The following is a 12,106-nucleotide window of genomic DNA, read 5'->3' on the forward strand; positions in this document are numbered from 1 at the left end:
CCCACCCCCATCAATCTCTCCTCCCTGCTTGGAGGTCCGAGTGCTTGCTCTGCATCTCCTCCAGTTGGCAGAGGGCTCAACCTTGGGGTTTTCATTCAAAATTCTACTAGGTTTTCAAGTGGAATTTAGGAGTCACTTCCCAGCCAAGCTGGGCCTGCCACCTGTCCCTTTCTGGGGATCCAGCTCTGTACCACTCAGCCCAAACTGCACCAAGCAAAATAGTCTCCAAGCCCCTTCTTCGGGCACCAGGAATGACTGACCATATGCTGAGAACCAGGAGGCCCAGCAAGGCCCCAGGAGCAAAGCTCTCAGCCTTGCTGCCCTAGGCATGCACATCTGGAACTAAGCTGTGAAGCCTCAATGTCATTTATCTTCCCTTTTTTCTTTCAGTTTAAAAAAGAAAAAAAGAAAGGCGCAAGGATGTAGAAATGATTGCGGCATATTCCATTCTCGATGCAAGGACACTGCAGAAGTGGAGGTGACACTGATACAGGAAGCGAGTGTTCCGAGAGCAGAGCAGGGGTGGGCAGAGAAGGCCCGGTGCTCTCTGCCCGGCCCCCTAATGAAGCAGGAGGATACCTTTGTCTGTCTTGCTGTCCAGCTTCTCCCAGAACTTTAAAGCTGGGGGTGGGGGGAGGAGGGCAAGATGCACGGGAAGACGTACTATTTGCAAATGGAGTGCTTCTAGAATGTACACTGAAATCCCTTATCAACCAAACAAATGCAGAGTGGCCAGGACTCAGCCCATTTCACAGTTAACTGCCAGCAAAATGGGACACAGCACATCAAATACAGAGAGCAAAGAGAAAGCCCTGCTAAACTAAGGCATGGAAGGGACGCAAGGTTTAAGTGAGTTCACCATACTCTCTCTGGCCCTTGAAAGTCGCTAGAATGTGATGCAAGTCACCAGGATATAAAACTGCGAGTCAGATCAACTGTGCAAAAAAACAAAAAACCACACGTCCTTTGGTGCTGTCCGTCTCCTGGACACATCTTCTGCTGGTCTCCCCTAGAGCAGAGCCCAGGGAAGCAGGGCTGCGGCAGTTTCCCCCGCCTGTTAAGGCTCCTTAGGCAGCCTCTTTTCTAACAGCTGCCACCAGACACCAGCTCTCATCTCCCGGGTCAGGCTCCACCTCACTATGGCTCTGTAGTCCCTAATCTCTCGGCAGGGGACAAAGCCCAGAAGCCCCAGAACAGCAACACTTACTTGGCTGATGGTGATGAAACTGCTTTGGAGGAGGGAGAAACAACTGTGGGAAGATGTCAGCAGCATTCCAAGACTCAGCCCCTGCTCCCAAGGCCCAGGAGGTTCCAGGATGTGGGCCTCATCAAAGCAGGGAACAAGAGGGAGGGGCGGGAGGGAGACTACTTTCTTACCAGGTAGGTGCACCTGGGCAGTGCTAATGGAGGGCGAGATGGAGAAGCTTCCGAAGGAAGGCTTTTCACTAACCGAGGGTCAAGCAGGTGGAGGGTCAAGCAGGTGACCTGTGTGGCTGAATAAACCCAAAAGAAAAGTGCAATCTCTTACGGGAACAAAACCCAGAGTAACAATAGAAAAGAGCAAGATCTCCCATTTAGAAAAATACTCTAGGCTAGAATTCAGGTTCAGGGATAGTGAAAAATAAAGGCTGAAGGTGCAGCGTGACATCTCAGATCTTCCCCCCCCCCCCATTGGTCCCTGCTTTCTTATTGGAGGAAGACAACGGCACCACTGTGGGTGAAGGAAAGCGTGTGTAGCAAGGTGGCCGGGGTCCTTAGGGAGCCCCTCCAGGTGTGCCCACGCCAGTCCCATCTCCCTCAGGCGCTGCCTTCTAGTTCTAGCACCTTCTCCAACCTATTCCCTATCCAACCCCACTTGCCTGGGCTTTGGGCACAGCAGATAGGGCTCCTGGGGGCTGGGGGGGGGGTGGCAGGCACAGCAGGCACTGCCCATACCCTGAGAGGAAGGAAGGGGGACTGCATGTGGCAGCAAGAGGCCAGGAACGACCGGGAGTAAAGTGCGTTGTGTGACAGTGGAGGCAGGAGGCAGTGGGCAAGAGAAGGCAACTCCTCTAATCTTTGAGGCCACCCACGCCTGGAGCAAACCCTGTTAGGTCAGGTACTGAAAACATACTGGGCTTAATTATTTTTACCACCCCAAACACAGAGGCTGGGGGAGGGGCAGAGGCGCAGCACAGGGTCAGCTTCAGAGATCCTAGGCCCCGTGTGTCAGGGAAAAAAGCAAAAGCAAACATTCCTTAATGCCACATCCATCTTTTGAAGAATGACAGCAGCCGGGCAGGCTCTCCTGCCCAGCCTGGGAGTGTCCAGCACATGGCTGAGGACAGGGCCCCAGCAGAAGTGCCTGGTGTCCCTCATCGCTGGACTCTTCTTCCAGGCGCTCTGCACCCTAGGCTTCAGCCTCGAAGGGCCTCTGGATCTGGCTCCGCACCCATGCACCCACCTTGAGCTGGTAAGGATGGGGTGTGCAGAGGGTTCTCAGCCCCTTCCCCCAGGTGCCAGGAAGATGAGTTGCCATCAGCTGTGACATGCGGAGGGGTGGCAGGGAAGGGCAGAGGAAGGAAAAGCAGCAGTGGGCAGGCAGCAGGCCACTTCCTGGCACAGTTACTAAGGCACGTGACTGTGGTGCTGAGGCTGTGGGCTGGGCTGGAGCTGCCTGCAGCCACCCAGGGACTCCACCTGTGCATCTCGGCCTCCCCTCTATCACCACAAACCCAGAAAGGGACACTTGCTGGGACTCTCGTGAGCAGAGGGCATTCTAGGGTGTCTCGGCGATGTCATGCTCCAGGTGTGATTCATCTCAGGCTCCTGAGCAAGGGAGCCAGAGGCACTCGGAGTGACCCAGGGGGCAGCAAGCTACCACCCTTTACACTCTGGGAGCAGAGGAAAACAAGCCAGGAAGGCCAATGCTGGATGCAGGGTGTAAGGACTTGCATATGTGGAAGACATTTCTCAGCCACCTTCTTTCCCTCTCTAGGGATCTTCGGGATGCTCCTCAGAAACTCTCCACTCGGCAGGGCCAAGAGCCTGCTCCTCTGAGCTGCACAGTCGAGTGCTGGGATGGCTTTGGCATGATTTTCCAAACCCTCCACCCTCGGCCAAGGATATGCCACTGGTATCAATGCAGGGTGAACCCAGGGACCCAGGTTCTCACCCCAGTTAGAGCCACTCCCTCTTGGATCCGCTCTCGAGGAGGGCAGCGGTGTCGACCCTCAGAACATGCAGGCTTGGCCCCCACGTGGTAGAGGGCAAGGAGTGCAGTCACAAAGGCTGTGGACAGCAAGCCTGCGTGACAGGGAAATGGACGGGGTCGGGGGAAGGCACGAGTAAACACAGCGGTGTCAGGCCCACGGGGGCAAGTGAGGGCTGCCACCACCGAGCTGGCTGGAAAGGTCCTGGAGGCTCGGGGAAGGGAGGGTTCGATCCAGCACATTACAATATGTCTCCAGCAGATGGGAAGGCTGGGCCAGGCAAAGAGCCAGCTCCTCCAGCTGTCCAGCAGGCAGATGGCGAGAATCTTCCTTGAGTTTCCAGCGACGTGGGCCTGTAAGCCCTCAGAGACACACAGATACACAGGTGCAGCTCAGGTATCTGGGTAGGGTGGCTGGAGAGTCCAGGGTGCTCAAACCCGCAGGGAAGAGGAGGAAGGGTGCAGGACCCTTGCAGAGAGGAGAGGCCAGCAGTAGCCCTCATGCTTCTTTCAACAGTGGAATATCTGCAGGGACAGGAGAGAGCACAGTGGTTACCTGGTGGGTCTCTGGGCAACACTCCCAATTCCAGGGCAACCAGAAATAAAGTTCCCTGCTCATATACTTCTGCTCTGTGACCCTGGATAAATCATTTCCCCTCTCTGGGTTTCAGTCCCCACAAAGTATCCTAATCCTCCTGACAGCCTATGATATCATCAGTCCCAGACGGCTCAGATGGGCCTGCAACAAACTAACTCGCTAACCTAGGAGCCTGATTTTCTGAACCCTTCATTTTGACACGGCCCCTACAATTCTTGGTTCTGTTATTTCTCAAGAACAGGCCTCACCCCATCATTTTCCCAACTGACTGGTACTCCATGCGAGAAGAGGACATGCTTCTTATTTCTTTGCATCACCCCTGACACCTAAGACTGCACCAGGCTCAAGCAGGGCTCTCAGAAATGCCCGTTCAACACAAACAACGCAAAGCAGTGAGGAAGAGCAGAGCAGCGCCCCATCTTGGCCCCTTAGCAAGGACAAGGGCTGGGATCTGCTTATCTCAGGATACACGGGGCTGACTATCCAGAGAGTCTCTGCTTCCACAATGAAACCTGGGTCAATGATTTCACAGCCCCCTGCTAGTGTTCTAGCCAACCAAGAAGAAAGAAGGCAAGCTGCTGATAGCCACAAAGGCCACAAACATGATGTGCTCAAAAATTTCCATGATGTTGTCAGTAAAGTCATGATGTATTTTTCTGTTTTCCTATGCAAAAATTATGACTTTTCAGACATCCCGATCACTTCTTTGCTTTCCAACTGCCTAAACTTGAGTTATGTACTGTGCCCAAGATAGCCAGGAAGCAAGAAGTGTCCTCTGAGGCCCTTCCGGGGAGGCTTTCCGAGTGCAGAAATCCTAACTGCTGAAGGGGAACATCGAGCTTTAGCCCACATCCTGAACGACACTGGAATTTCACTTAAAGATCTTTTTTAAAGAGACAGACTAAAGCCCAAGGTCAAACCGGGCTCCAGCGAAGACAGAAATGTCAAGAGGCAGTCACCTTATTCTATGGCTGACCTGCTACAAAGGAACTAGAGTCACCTCAGAGGCAACAGGCGGTTAAAAATGGAGGTTTGGACGACAGAGTCGTCTGGCTTCGAATATCAGTTCAGCCATGTACCAGTGGCCAAGTGACTTACCTCCGTCTCCGCAGCTGTGAAACGGGGATGGTAACGAACACCTACTTCTAAGCATCAGTGTGAGACCTGACTAAGGTAGTGCAAGAAAACTAACACACACAGAGCCTGGAATACTCCTGTCAGTCCTCTGGAAGACAGACAGGCTCCTTCTTCCCTATAATACAACTCCAGGCCTCCTTGTCATTCCTGACCTATCGAGAAAGTTCAACTGTGACAACAGGACAGACCCCACCCCACTCTAACTTGCTGCCTGTCTTTTGTAGCACAGCCTTATGACTGTGAAAAGTCTCCCTAGAGCGAGCCCACAGCCCTATCTGATACCCTGGCGGTGAACTTATATTTTGTCAGCTAAATAACCCAGATATTGATATTACCTTTCTTTCATCAGATACTAATCATTGGAGAGGCTAGCAGCCCTTCCTTATTCCCAGCAAGGATCCTGAGCTGCAAGGAATTCTGTTCAGTTTAGACCACTTACCATCTGTGTACTCCTCCGACGTGAGGGATAGAAGGCTTTGTATGTCACTGTTCTCTGAATCTGTGGCTTCTTTGTGCGCCAGTCTGCTGTTCCCTGAGCCGGCCACCCAGGAGGAGGTGGTTGCCTGATGCACCATCACAGTCTCCGAGCCCCTGACACCCCAGGCTTCACACAGTCCAGACTGGCCCGGAGCCTCATCCTCACCACCTGCAGAGGAGCAGTCTGCCTGGTCCTGCAGCTGCTGATCCCTCGGTGTGCTCCTCCCGCTGGGCCCAGACCCTTCCGACAGCACGATCTGCACCCTGGGGTCTGCGGGTGGCACACAGTGACCAGAACTGCCGTACACTGCCTCCTCGTATGATGGTAGTGCAACCTGGACTCCATCCACCATGATGGAGACCTGGTCCCCAGACACCCCCTGGTCACGCCTGGATTGGAGGAGGGGAAGACAAGGGAAGATGCAGAATAAGCACACAGGTGAATAAATACACTATCTTCAGCACCAGCCACCATTTCTGAGCCTGTACCGTATGCCAGCACAGCACTAAGTGCTTAAACACCTCCTCACCTTAGCCCTTCAGGGAGAGAGTCACCAACAATGCACTGAGACTCAGAGAAGTTAAGTAAGTTGCCCACATTCACACAGCTGCTAAGGAGTGGAGCTGGCATTAGAATCCAGTTCTAGGGACCAGTAGTTAGCATAATGGCTATGTCGCTGACCTCCCATGTAGCCAACCACAGTTCGAGTCCCAGACCCAGCAGCTTAAACTCACACCAGGCACATGTGCGTGCATGCCCAGGATCCCGAGACGAGAATGGAGGAGAAGGGATTGTGGCGTGGCCATCCCCCCAGGGGGTGATTTCTCACTTTCTATCTCTCTGTCTCTCTCTCTCTCTTTCTGGTGAGTGCACGTGCCCTATAGCAAAAACCTCTCCAAAAGAACTGGATTCTACCGTTCTACCTGCCCCAGAGGCTGTGTTCTTAACCTCTGGGTATGAAGGTACCTCGTCCTCTGATCTTGAGGGAAAACTAGGAGCCTAGAGACCTGGAGAAAAGGGAATGATTCAGCACAGCTGGGTAAACGCGATGCATGATGATGGCGCAGGTCTGTGAATGTGCTGAGATCCATCTCACTGGACACATCAAATGGGTACCCTGCAGTGTATGGCATGTGAACTGTCCTACTGAGGATGGTTACAAAAAGAGAGGAGAAATCACCGTGGTCTTAAAACGGGATAAGAGACAAGAAATCAGAAAAATGTTGTTCCTATGACCTAGCCCCTTTGTTTTCCTTTTTTTTTTTTTAACTTTGTAAACTTTTAAAAAATTGTATGTAAATTATAACACAAATACAAAAAAGAAAAATCTACATAGAGCTCACTGGTTTATACCAAAGGTTGGCATAAATATACAACACTGTTGTATAATCCCTACTGAGGTCACGAAATGGAACCTGGCCTACACCTGGACACCTCATGCCTGCCCCAACACTCCCATTTCTCACTATTAAAAGGTACCACTACCCTGACTTTCATGAAAACTACTCTTTGGCTTTTGATTTTAATAGCTATACCAAAACTATGAGTCCTTCCATCACTACAGTTTAGTTCTGCATATTTTTTATCTTTATATGACTAAGATACAGAGTAAATTTATGTGTGTGTGTGTGTGTGTGTGTGTGTCTGGCAGCTTTTACTCAACGTGTGTGTGAGTGAGATGTACTCATGCAGACACCTTTTTGGGAGGTCGCTTTTGTTGTACATACATGCACCTTTTTATCCCCTGAAGCATCTGAGAATACAGTGAAGACATAGCACACACCTCTTCTCCATAACTATGACATTATCACAATTTAGAAATTTAACACTGATGTAATACCACAAAACAAAATTCCCAACTATCCAAAAACATATCATTTCAGCTGCAGTCTCCTCTGTTTACATCCAGGACCCAATCAAGGATCAAGCATTATACTTAATTGTCATCTCCTCTAATCTAGAATGGCATACTAGTTTCTTTCATGACACAGACGCTTTTTGAAGAATCCAGGCCAGCTGTCTCCTAGAATGTCTCCCGACCCGGATGTGTCTGATTCTTTCTTCAGGTCAATTTTTCCCAAGGACAAAAGAACACAGCGCATCATGTCAGAAGACACATATGGTCTACGGTCAGACCAGGCTACTGTTGCTGACTACTGTGGGTAGTTTCCAATTTCCTCACCTGTACTTGAGGTAAGAATCTGTACTAATTCAAATAATATACATACTGTGAATATGAGAAAAGTAGCACCCTTAAAAGCGCTCAGAGGTTTCTGGAAAAAAGGTAAACTTTCAAGCCAAAGTGGCACAGAAAGCAGTATGTATATTGACATTTGCTATGCAAAATAATTTTTGCTGTTTTTAAAAAAAATACATGTAAATGGTACATTCACATACATTCAAATGAGGTCCATACTTAGCAGATAGGGTCTACTAAATCTCCCCCACTTCTTTTTTGCAAAAGGGCACATGTGCTTACCAGAGTCAGAGCGTCCAAGAGACAGACAGAGAGAGAGAGAAAGTACCCAATAATGAGGCATGTTCACACTGCAAACCCTTCTCTTCCATTCTCCATCCTGTCAAGATCTGGGATACACACGCACGCCTGATGTATTTTTCAAGCTGCTGGGGCTGGGATTTGAACATGCAGTTGCCCACGTGGGGTTTGGTTCCCTTAAACAGTAGGCCACAAGGCGGGCCACTAAATCTCCCTTCTTTACTCAAATTGGGCAAAACTCAGTTATTTTTTAACAGACTTAAGTTACTACATGGGGAGAAAAAAACCCTAATGTAGACGAAATGCAGAATAAATCACTTAGATTTTGTGAAGAAATAGCTGATTCAAATAAATAATCCCCTTCAAATCTTTTTATTCTGTTAGTGGTCTTTAAAAATAACCACTAGTCCCTGGCTCTCACCTTTCAGAAAAAGAAAAGAAAAATCACACACAGTTCATAGAGATTAAACTTAGCCTAGTCCTTATCTGTAAATTTCAAACCTAGAGCATTTTACTTTAAACACAGTTTAGTGCAGCCCTTCATGCCTATGTTATAGCAGTGTCCGATACAAGGCTGGAAGTGAACATTTGAAAAGTACTCTGTGGGAGCCTGCGGGCAGGTCCGAGGCTGCCGTTCTGACCGACTCAGCTTGGGAAAGGGGTGATCATAGAGGAGGGTCAGCATTGCCACCGCCTTGCCTGCAACACCTTCCCCTAAGTGAGCAACGTCACTTGCAAAGTGACAAACCAGAAGTATTCAAAGCTGAAGGAAGTGGATGATATGCTTGGGGAAGCAGCAGCCTGGGCGAATGCTGACTACTGCAGAGCCACGTCTGAGTGTGCAGAGAGAACATCCTCAAATGTACTTCATGCAGCTTCAGGCTCCCTCTGCAGATGAGCCAATGGCCGCCTTCTGTAAGTGCTGTGATGCTCAGTGTGGACACCGCTGTAGGGACTAGGGCCAGGCTGGCCCAGCTGATCAGTGCCTGCTTACCTCGTCCCCAGGAGGGATTCCCAGCTGAGAGTGGGAACTGTGTGTCCTTAGGGTCATTGCTGGTGTAGAGAAAAGCTAACTCTTTTGGGGTAGAAGGCCACTGTATCAAAATATGGTCACCTGCCAGTCATAGTGAGTGAAGTCATTAATGTCCATGTGCTTTTTGTGTAGGAAGGAAACCCATACTAATTATCCTCTGCATAAGGGCCTGTATATTCATCTTTTACACTTACTGGACAATTGGCATTCCCTTACCTCCAATCAACTCTTAAACATACCTAAATATGTAACTGTTTATTATAAACTTATTTAATTAAAGTTATTCTAAATATTTATTTAAAATGAAAAGTCTGGAAAATAAAAACATTCTAAAAAATGTACTCTACAAGATGAGAAGAGGAGCCACAAGGATGAGCCAAGCAGCTCCGGAAGCTGGGACATCCAGGAAGAGAAGTCCATCATGGGGACACACTCAGGGTCAGCTCCATCTGAGGCCCACCACTGCCACCTAGCCTAGGCTGGGATGACTTGTGGCCAATGTGCTAAACTAGAAAAAGGCAAGTGACAAGCAGGCAAGAAAGCCCTCCTCATCTTTCTCTACAGTAATGCAGTGGTTCTCAGTCTCTCTGCACTGGAACTAGCTGAGAAACTTTTTTAAAAATGCTAATGCCAAGGGCCAGCAGGTGGCACAGTGGTTAAGGCACTGGACTCCCACATGGTTGATTGCAGTTCAAGTCCTGAACTCAGTCTGAAACATACCCCAGTGTGTGTGCGTGCATGCCCAAGATCCTGAGAGGAGAACAGAAAAGAAGGGATTGTGGCATGGCTATTCCCCCTGGGGGGTGATTTCTCACTTTCTGTCTGTCTGTCTCTCTCTCTCTTTCTCTATCTCTCTGACAAGCACACAAGTCCTGTAGCAAAAATATCTTAAACAAAAGCTAATGCCAGAGTTCCCTCTAAACCAAATAAACCCAAGGCCTGGGGATGAAAGCCCAGGTTGGTGTATATATATATATACATTTTTTTAACTCCCACAGGTGCCTCTCTGCGGCCAGGGTGGGAACCAGGAGTATGGGACACAGGCTAGCAAACATGAGCACGCATCAGGATCACTTGGAGGGTGTGGCAAACCCCAGCACTAGGTCCCAGTCCTAGAGCGTCTCTTTCAGCTGGTCTGGGGTAGAGCCTGGTAATAGGCATTCCTAAGTTCCCAAGTGATGCTGATGCTGCTGAAAGCACACTTTGAGAATCATTGGTGTAGTGAGAAATGACATGGCTTTGGTACTGAAGACATTTAGGTTCAAATCTCAGCTCTGCTGTCCTCCTGAGGTATGATTATGAGTGAACAACTTAACCTCTCTGAGCCTCAGTTTTCCTCACTTGTAAGGTTCCTGTGAGGACTGATAATATATGCAAAGCACCAGGCGCTATGCCAGGTACAGCCAGGCGTTCAGCACAGGACAGGCTCTCCCCCTTCCTGGACACACACGGAAGTGAGGAGAGCACAGCAACCCTCAGCCCCTCTGAGGCTGGCCCCACGGTAGGCCACTGGGCTCACCTGCTGTGATGGAAAGACTTCAACTTTGGCTGCAGCAGCACGAACAGCACCACGAGGAGGAGAATGAGGGCCACGGAGCTGGCGGTGGAAGCCACTATGGACAGTGTGGGGACCCCGAGTGCCGTGTGGGTGTCTTTCTCTGTGGAAACAAGCCACTGTCAGAAGCATTTTGTACCCAGACACACAAAACATGTGTGTCACCTTGCAAATGGTCTGCATGGTCCACATGCAGACATCCTATGGCCAGGCATTTCAGGAGCAGCAGTGCAGAGCAGCCTATGAACATGCGGTACTCCTGGAAAGGAGTCCCTTTCCGATCCTATTTCCTGAATGAAACATTCCCTTTGCTTCCAGCCTTTAAGGTCCATCAGATACCGAAACTCACTTAACCCTAGAGTCCTCACCTTCATAACCTCTGATCCTGTCCTCAATAGCAGGTAGGTGAACATGAACCATCATTCCACCTCCTTACATTGCACCTGTGAAAGGATACATTCTAGGACCCGGGCTGTAGTAAGCCCCTGTCCCAAGGTCCCATTGCTTTTGCTACCTCAGGCTGGTTCCAACCCTTCTCTGTGGTGTCACAGGTAAGCATGTTCTGGGTGTGAAGCACAAAGATGGTCCCATGGCACACACTTTCCCACAGGCAGTTGGACGCTCCTGTGCCAGACAGGAGGAGGCAGAAGGGAGACAGTGTTCTGTGCAGCTAGACCACTGCTCCATGACAAGACAGTCCATGCCCATTCAAGGACAAATATGATGAGAGACACTGGAGGAGGTGTCAGTGCTTGCTTGTGAGTTAGCAGAACATGGTCAGAGGTCACAGGCACTCGACTAGGCAAATGAGACCCTGGACATCAAAGGGAACTTTACTTAGCAGGGCAGAGGCCTCAGTAAGGCTATGAACCCCTCAGTGGCTCAGTGAACTGCAATGGGACATGGACCAGCGATCCTAAAGACACAAGACCCCAAGGAAGGAGGCTGTGGGGCATTGATGGAGCTAAGCTGCACCACAGCAAAGGGGCCCGTGGAGGAAAGTAAACAAAGGCAGAGTGGCAGCAGCAGCCCTCCTCATCTGTGAGACTGACCCTCGTTAAGATGGCAGCTGATCTCCATGGCCGGTTTCCATTCGCCATCCTTGCACGTCAGGTATTTGTAATCGCCCTTCAACATGTAGCCTTCAGCACACAGGTACTCGATGACACTGCCCGCTGTCAGGGGGTCTCTGCAGGGCCGGGGGTGGCAGATGTAGCCACCATTCTCAGGCTCTGGGGGTAAGGAGCACACTGCAAAGAGAGAGAGAGGTGTTCGGTGGTGAGGTTTCCCAAGGGCATCTCCTCTCGGTGCCCAAGTTCTGAAGGCCTGAGCAGGAGCACCTGAGGCCCCTAAGGCCAGCTGCAGGACAGCTGCCCACCAACCCTGACACTGCAGGTTGCCACCTACAGAGAGAAGTATACTGGCTCCAGGGTGGGAAGTACAGCTGCTCACAAGTTTTCTCCTCTACCCGTGCTGTGCCTAAAGAGAACCACATTCAGGGACCAGCGTTAGCGTAATGGCTATGTCGCTGGACTCCCACGTAGTCAACCGCGGTTCGAGTCCCAGACCCGGTGGCTTAAACTCACGCCGGGTGCGTGTGCATGTGTGCCCAAGATCC

The 12,106-nt window shown here is 50.3% G+C and overlaps 1 protein-coding gene across 1 annotated transcript in view; it reads right to left on the minus strand.

Moving 5' to 3' along the window:
- Positions 1-747: 747 nt before the first annotated feature.
- The window catches only part of SUSD6 (sushi domain containing 6), a 66,340-nt gene continuing 54,981 nt past the window's right edge, over positions 748-12,106 (minus strand). Inside the window, exons 3-6 of the mRNA XM_006171507.3 lie at positions 11,541-11,738; positions 10,453-10,591; positions 5,365-5,792; positions 748-3,715 (exon numbers count right to left, since the gene is read on the minus strand). Coding sequence (XP_006171569.1) covers positions 3,690-3,715; positions 5,365-5,792; positions 10,453-10,591; positions 11,541-11,738 — 791 coding nt within the window. The 3' untranslated portion in view covers positions 748-3,689. The remainder of the gene's footprint in view (positions 3,716-5,364; positions 5,793-10,452; positions 10,592-11,540; positions 11,739-12,106) is intronic.

This window comes from Tupaia chinensis, unplaced genomic scaffold (genome assembly GCF_000334495.1).
Source record: "Tupaia chinensis unplaced genomic scaffold, TupChi_1.0 Scaffold149686_1, whole genome shotgun sequence".
In the NCBI taxonomy this organism is placed as follows: Eukaryota; Metazoa; Chordata; class Mammalia; order Scandentia; family Tupaiidae; genus Tupaia; species Tupaia belangeri.